This window comes from Gekko japonicus, unplaced genomic scaffold (assembly GCF_001447785.1).
Source record: "Gekko japonicus isolate JY-2015 unplaced genomic scaffold, Gekko_japonicus_V1.1 scaffold380, whole genome shotgun sequence".
Lineage (NCBI taxonomy): Eukaryota > Metazoa > Chordata > Lepidosauria > Squamata > Gekkonidae > Gekko > Gekko japonicus.
Window position 1 is genome coordinate 521,204 of NW_015167543.1, and position 7,774 is coordinate 528,977.

The 7,774-nt window shown below is 56.4% G+C and overlaps 1 protein-coding gene across 1 annotated transcript in view; it reads right to left on the minus strand.

Moving 5' to 3' along the window:
* LOC107112475 (protocadherin-10-like) overlaps nt 1-4,492 on the minus strand; it is a 49,965-nt gene extending 45,473 nt beyond the window's left edge. The window contains 3 exon segments of the mRNA XM_015413620.1: nt 64-122; nt 1,909-2,482; nt 2,484-4,492. Of these exon segments, the coding sequence (XP_015269106.1) occupies nt 64-122; nt 1,909-2,482; nt 2,484-4,492 (2,642 nt within the window).
* Nucleotides 4,493-7,774: the final 3,282 nt, after the last annotated feature.

Sequence of the window (7,774 nt, forward strand, 5' to 3'; positions counted from 1 at the left end):
GTATCTCCTGTTGTGTAAAAATTAGGGCTATAATTTAGGAAATCAGGAATGAGGAGGTCCTACCTGTTTACCCGCCGTGGTCTATCAACTAGATAACTGAGCTCTGCACGCTGGTGTTTAGTCTAGAAAAATAATTAGAAAAAAATGAACTCCCAGTATGGTTTGCTGGCAACCAATTTATGTATCTGCAGCTGTAATAATGGAATATGAATATTCAGAGTTAGGCCATTCAACACCTATAAGAACACATATTACTAGCATATCTCATATACTTTTCCTCTTTACTTGCACAGCAAAGTGCCAATGGGCTTGGCACTCAGTTTAATCAACAGGGATTAAGACTAGATTTGAATCCCTAGCCTTTGGTAAACAACAAATTACCCCACGGATGAAAAGTATAAAAGGAGCTACCATGGCGTCTGAATAATGGACCCACAATCCAGACTCCAACATGTATTTCTATGGAACACAGTCAAAGAGAGACTGTAATAAAATCAACAGTGGCAGCAAAAAACAACAACAAAAACCTACAACCAGTGTTTTAAATCCTTACAAATGTTAACATTAAAAAGAACTTCATTGGTTTTGTTAAGTCTCAAACTATTTTTTCTACCAGTAACAGAGTATACACTCTAATATCCAGTTTAGTAGGACATTAAGTCTAGATTATATGATCCATATGAATTCTTTACGCACAGGATAACACAAAACATGCATAAAGGGGCAGAGTGTAAAAGCTCTGACAAAAGCTTTCAAAAACATCTTTTAAAATGCTTTCTTGATCAAAGCATGCTTCAATACAGAGATGACTCTGCCAGAGTCATGAAAAGTTAATTAATAAAGTCTTAATTCTGGAATTAATTAAAACTTCCACCTGGTAATGCATCAACCCCACAAGGGAATTCCTTCACAGCCTTAATCATAAAAGCAAAGCTTCCTAGATACGAATACATTGGCAGTGTGTGTGTGTGTGTGTGTTAAATATAGAGAGTATCACAGGGAGATATTCAGATCCTGAAAAGAACCATACTCAGATGTTTCTCAGATGCATTAATGGGTTTAACCCGAAGATAAAACAAACAGCAATACCAAACCTCAGGCTATGTTGTTTTTGTATACAGAAATGGAAGATACTAGGCTAGCTTCATTTAAATTCATACAGTGTGGGCGTTCGGTTGCAATAATATCAAACCTAGTCTCTGGTGTACAAATGCTTCTGTCTTCAAAAGATGAAGGGAGAGGAGCAGGAAAAAACCACAAGTACCTAAGAAAATAGCAGTGCTGTCAAACTACCCTGTCTGACAGAACTGAAATTCTGAAATGGAGCCAGGGATGCATCATGCTGCATCCTGTGCAAATTAGGAAGCTGGGGGGGGGGGTTAGAGTGCACAGAGGAAGTAGGCAAAGTGCACTGCAGGCTGAGGGGTGGCACTGGGTGCGGGAAGAGTCATGCCAGGAAGAGTCAGGACACAAGTCCCCTGACTATTCCTCTACCACTTGCAACAGTTTCTGCAGCAGCAGTAGTAGCAACAGAAGTGACAGCAAAAGTAGCTTGCAGTCCAGCCAAAGCAGAGAGAATTTTACAATCTAATGATGAGAAGAACATTCAGGTTACAGACCTAGTAGGGTTTGCAGAGAAAGGTCACAAGAAAACTGGCCTCCCCCCTGCCACTACATGTTGGTAACACTAATGCAGGGAGTAACCCTGATGACAACGACCAGCGATGCCATAGAGGCCGTGATCCCCCAGTGCACTTGCTTGGGAGGGAGCCCCACGGAAGTCATCAGGGTCGACTTCCAAGAAAGCAGGCAGCCGCTTTCGCCAGAACACCGATTCAGTGTGTCACGTCTTAAGGGGACGACAGGGCGGAGGGGGGGGCGGGGCCACGCCTCTGCCGGCAGCCTTACCTCGCTGGACAATATACTGCCGTTGGAGATGATGTCGGGCTGCTGGTCGGTGTAGCCGGTGACGATGGCCCCGCAGGGGTTGTGCTCGGCGTCGGTGCTGCGGGACGGGCTGCAGGGCTTGAGGAACATCAGGTCGGTCTTGGCCGACTCGGGCGTGAGGCAGACCTGGTAGCAATAGTTCTGGTTGTGGTGGTTGGAGCCGAAGCTGGCCGACTCCTCGACGGGCACCTGGGCCGGGTTGCTGGGCACGTTGGAGCTCTGGACCAGCATGATGTCGGACTTGCTGAGCTTCTTCTTGCGGGCCCGCGCCTGGCGGCTGCAGCAGGGGCAGCAGCAGCAGCAGCTCAGGCAGCAGTCGCTGGCCAGGCAGGTGTAGATGTTCAGCTTCTTCTCCTTCTGGCAGCGCACGGCCAGCACGATCATGGCCAGGAGGAAGATGAAGGAGACCGAGCCCAGGGCGATGATGAGGATGAGCGTCAGGTCCAGGGAGGTCTCGCCGTGGCCGCCGCCGCCGCCGCCCCCCGCGGGGCTGGGCCGGTGCTCTCCGCCGGGCCCTCCTGCCCCGCCGCCGGGGCCCAGCCCCAAGCGGCGGCTGCCCGTGGTCGCGCACCTCGATGACCAGCTCGTAGGGCCGCTGCGGGTCGCGCTTGGCCGGCACTTTGCGCGCCGTGCGCAGCTCGCCGGTCCGCCAGTCCATGCGGAAGAGGCTGGCCTCGTTGCCCCGCACGATGCTGTAGGTCAGGCGCGCGTTCTCGCCGTCGTCCGCGTCCACGGCCGCCACGCGGGTCACCAGGTAGCCCGGCTCGGCCCCGCGGGGCAGCACCTCTCGGGCTGGCGTGCCGTTGCGGCCGGGCAGCGGGCTGACGATGGCGGGCGCGTTGTCGTTCTGGTCGACCACCACGATGTTGACGGTGGCGTTGCCGGCCAGCGCCTCCTCGCCGCCGCCCTCCTCTCCTCCGCCGGCCCCCCCTCCGGCGGCGGCGGCGGAGTCGCGGGCCTCCACCTGGAAGCTGAACTCCTTCAGCTGCTCGTAGTCGAAGGAGCGCAGGGCGTAGAGGAAGCCGTTCTCGGAGTTGATGGAGACGTAGGTGAAGACGGACATGCCCTGGATCTGGCTCTCCAGGATGGAGTAGGCCAGCTGCGCGTTGGCGCCCTGGTCGCGGTCGGTGGCGCTGACGGCGTAGATGTAGGCGCCCGGCACGTTGTTCTCGCTCACGTAGACCTGGTAGACGGGCTGCGAGAAGCGGGGCGCGTTGTCGTTCACGTCGCTGACGCGCACCTGGATGGACTTGCTGGTGCTGAGGGGCGGCTCGCCCAGGTCCCGCGCCACCACCGTCAGCGTGTAGGCGTCGCCGCCGGGCTGCTCGCGGTCCAGGGGCCCCTCGGTGACGATGGTGTAGTAGTTCTTGAAGGAGCTCTTGAGGCGGAAAGGCGCGTCGCCCTGAAGCAGCTCGCAGTGCACTTGCCCGTTCTCCTCCGAGTCCCGGTCGGAGACGCTGAAGAGGGCCACCACCGTGCCGGGCGCCGCCGCCTCGCTCACGGCCTCTTTGACGGTGGAGAAGCTGATCTCGGGCGCGTTGTCGTTGGCGTCGAGCACCCGCACCAAGACCTTGCAGTGGGCGGGCACGGCGTTGGGCCCCAGGTCCTTGGCTTGCACGTACACCTGGTAGACCCCGCTCTCCTCGTAATCCAACTCGCCGTTGACCTCCAGGCGGCCCGTCCGCGGCGAGATGCCGAAGAGCTCCCGGGCGCGAGCCGAGATGTGGCTGCTGAACGAGTAGATGATCTCGCCATTCTGGCCCTCGTCCGGGTCGCTGGCGTTGAGCTGGAGCACCAGCGTGCCGGGCGGCGAGTTCTCCGGCAGGGAGACGGTGTAGACGGGCTGCTCGAAGGCGGGCACGTTGTCGTTGGAGTCCAGCACTCGGATGGTGAGCAGGGCCGTGCCGGTGCGCTGCTGGGGCTGCCCGCCGTCGACGGCCGTCAGCACGTAGCGGTGCACCGCCTGCTGCTCACGGTCCAAGGGCTTGGAGAGCACCAGCTCGGCGAAGCGGTTGCCGTCGGGCTGCGTCTGCACGTCCAGCGAGAAGTAACTGTTGGGGGTGATCTCGTAGGTGCGGAGCGAGTTGGTGCCCACGTCCGGGTCGAAGGCGCTCTCCAAGGGGAAGCGGGTGCCCGGCGTGGCGCTCTCGGAGATCTCCACCGTCAGGTCGGGCTCCGGGAAGGCGGGCGGGTTGTCGTTGATATCGAGCACTTCGATCTCCACGCGGAAGAGCTCCAGCGGGTTCTCCAGGAAGACTTCCAGGTGCAGCTGGCACGACGGGTTCTGCTTGCAGATTTGCTCGCGGTCGATCTTCTCGTTCACGTACAGCACGCCGGTCTCCAGGTTGAGGTCCAGGTAAGGGCTCCGCGAATTGGGCACCGTCTGGAAGCGGCGAGCCGAAAGTTTTGTAATGTCCAAGCCCAGATCCTCGGCGATATTCCCCACGAAAGTGCCATGCTCTTGCTCCTCTTGCACGGTGTAGTGAAGCTGCGACAGGGCTCCCTCCACCATCCAGATTAAGGCAAGGAGGACTAGCACGACCATCTCCAAAGGGGGGAAGAGATTCCCCCCCCTCCCCGACACACCGCTTCCTCCTTCTCCAAAAAAGCCCCCTCCTCCTCCTCCGAGAAACGCGGTGCCTGTGAGCGGAGGGAGGGGGTGGAGGGGCAGAGATTGATGGGGGCTTTAAAAAGGATTTATGGTCACTCCTTTTCCTTCATTTTCTCCTTTCTCCCCCATCGCTTTGCTTTGGGAAAACAAAATCAATAAATTACCACTTTAAAAAAAAGAAAGAAAGAAAAATCACCCGAGGTGGGTCTGGGAAGACGCCGGGCAAAGCTCCCACCTCATCGGTGATCTTCGCCAGAAATGACCAACGCGAGGCAATAGGTAGCTGGCTACACAGACGCGGGAGCCCGTGCTAATTTATTCCCAGAGTCCTGGCACTGCACCGCGGCAGCCGGAGAGGCGGTGGAGGCAGCAACAGCAAATCCCGGGGAACTGGTATCTGTCAGGATTGTCCTCCTCGGCTTGGCTTCCTGATCATAGCAGGAGGGGGGAAGGCTGCAGGAAGAACCGATGGGCATGCCCTCTTGAGATGCAGGAAGAAAAATCATGAAAGAAGGGGGGGGGGGGGGGGAGAGAAGATCGTTTAAAAATCGCAAAAAATATTACGATCTGCAAAAAGATGCCATCGGAAGGGGGGAAAGGGAGAGGGCAGCTTGGCAGCCCCAAACTTTCCTTCCCTGAATTTCTCTGGGATTTGTCTGAGATTTCCTTAAATCTCTCTCGCCATTTCTTCCTCTGCCCTGAGCGCCCTCATCGTTTTCTGACTAGTGAGGGTCCGGATCAGTGTTCTTCTCCCTTCGCTATCGCCTGCCCCCCTCTCTCTGTGGCTTTCAAGCACATTCACTTTCTAGCCGCTGTTGCTGCTCGCTTGTCTCTCTTCTCCCGTCCCGGCTTCAGCTCCTGTGATCTCTGCTGGCTGTTTCTGAGCTCGGAGCGCTCGGCTTTTCTGTTTTTGCGCAGCGACCTACTCCTGCCAACCAATCGCCTCGTCGTTCCTGCCTTAGGCCGGCAGCCTATTGGTTACGCCGCACGTCCAGCAGATGACGTCACGGAGAAAAGGGGGGGCGAGCGAGCGAGCTGGGAGAACCCGACGCTGTATTCTCAGGGCGAGTGTGTGCGTGTGTGTGTGTCTATGGCAAAGAGAATAACCCTGCCACTCCCGACGCGCTTGCTAGGGAATCTCTGCCTCGGAAAGTTACTATTCCCCTGTTGCAGTTACTGAGCAAGGAGATCACCTTCTCGTCATCAATGCAAACCATGACGCTAATAAACAAGCTGCTCCGTGGAGACGGAATTTCCACCTGCAACTGGCTTTCCCTTTCGTCTTTTGCCTATTTCTGTACCTGCTTGGGTAAAAAAAACAACCCTCATCAACAAGGGAAACTTGAGACAGAATTTCCCTTCGTTATCTTCCTCGAAGTTTGATTTTGCTTTCTCCTTTACCAGTCGACTTTAAATACATGCATAATGGAGACAGTCCGCTTTTCCACCGAGTGCCTGGAGCTTTAGGGGTCTCAGTAGTCATAAACACTTGGCTGCACTTACCAGTTACTCCTTAATCAATTGCACTAAAGGAGCATCTGGACAAGCGAGGCAGACCAAGATTTGAGGGGAGGGGTCCGTGTGCTTGGATGGCGGCCCACGATTTGCAAGCAGCGTGCTGACATTTTGAAAACGACGGAGCGCTGACTGGGGAGAACTTAACCGCTTTGTGGATAACCACAGACTCGATGAAGACCCCCCCCCACCACACGCACACGCACTCAGAAGTAGGGTTCACCGAGTCGAACGAGGCTTTTGGCCATGCAGCGGAAGGGGTTGCCAGCAAATTAGTTACACGATGCGTGGACCGCCAGGGAGACAAGCAACAGAGTGTTTACTATTGGCTCACCCGCCCGCATATGGTGACTTCAGGCTCCTTTACACAGAGGAGTTGTACTTATAGCAACCGAACAGCAGCACTTGGTGAGCCACTACCTGGTGGCGCCTTCTCGCGCATTGATCCTGCTCTTGCAGCAGACCGGAGGGGCGACGCTGTCGTCTCGCTTGGCGCTTGAAGGGGCAGCGGTGCCGGGGTCGTCCTATCGAGCACACACGCACGCCCAGGCCCCCCTCCCCCCCGCGACCGCCTCTCTGACAGAGTGCCAGATCGAAGCCTTTTGAAAGGTGGCGCCGGAGAGAGAAGAAGCCGCCATCGGTATAAGATGGAGTGGAAGATGAGGCAGAACGAGAGGCCGGGGGGGGGGGCACCTTGAGGACCGAGAGCCGAGGAGCCCGTCATCTGAGTGGCTCGGCTCGGGAGCCAGGGCTTGGAGGACCGGGGTGCTAGTTGGTAGCCAGCCAGCCGAATTTACCTACTCTGGAGAAGCGGGGGCGCGCACTCACACGCGCTGCTCTCTAGAACCGATGCCGGCTGTACGGAAAATGGCTACTACGAGCGTAAGCCGAGTAATAAAGTGGATCACTGCAGGCTTACTCGGAAGTAAATGGCTCGTAAATGGCACCCTTGGTGGTCGGTCTCCTGACGCTGGCCAGACGCCTCGCTGTGTAAACGCACCTGGGGGGTGGGGGATGTGTGAGAGGACGTGTGTCCAGGTCCAACGTCGGGAGGTTGCCAGTAAAGCCCGCGGCTCGACCAAACCGTTTCCCCCCTACCAAGTGAGCAGGGGAAGGATCTCAGACGTTTAGAAACGAATTCTATGTACGTGCCGCGTCCATGTGTTGCGTTTAGGGGTTTTTCATAAATGCACTTGTGAAATGGCCAGCCCTGGAGAGTGGCATGCTGATCCCCGACCCGTTAAGCCTCGGCATGAAGCCCATTCAGTCTCCAAAGAGACCGGGGCGGGGGCGGGGGGGCTGAGTGTCGTCTGCTCGTGTTGCTGTGCTGTAAGGGCCATCAAGATTCCCAGAGGGGAGATTTATAGAGCAATTGCAAGACTAAAGATCCCTAAACCAGCTTTTTTAGAAAAGAAAAGCACGAGTCTCCTTTAGCATCGCCTCCTCTACTCCGCCGGCTGTGGAAAGAAGAGGGGCTCCCCCCCCCCATTCGCCCGTTGTTTGCGAAGCATGCCCCCCGCTCGTTGGCTCCGTGCTGCCAGCCTCCGATCTCGAAACACCCTTTCCCGTCCATTCCCTCCGCGCAGCCCGCTCTCCCTTGTCTCTCCTGCCTTCTTTCACGCGGATGGGTCTTGGCTCCGAGCCCTTAAAATCCTGGGCTGCCGGGGGTGGGATGGGGGGGGGGGGGGCAGGGGTGTGCGA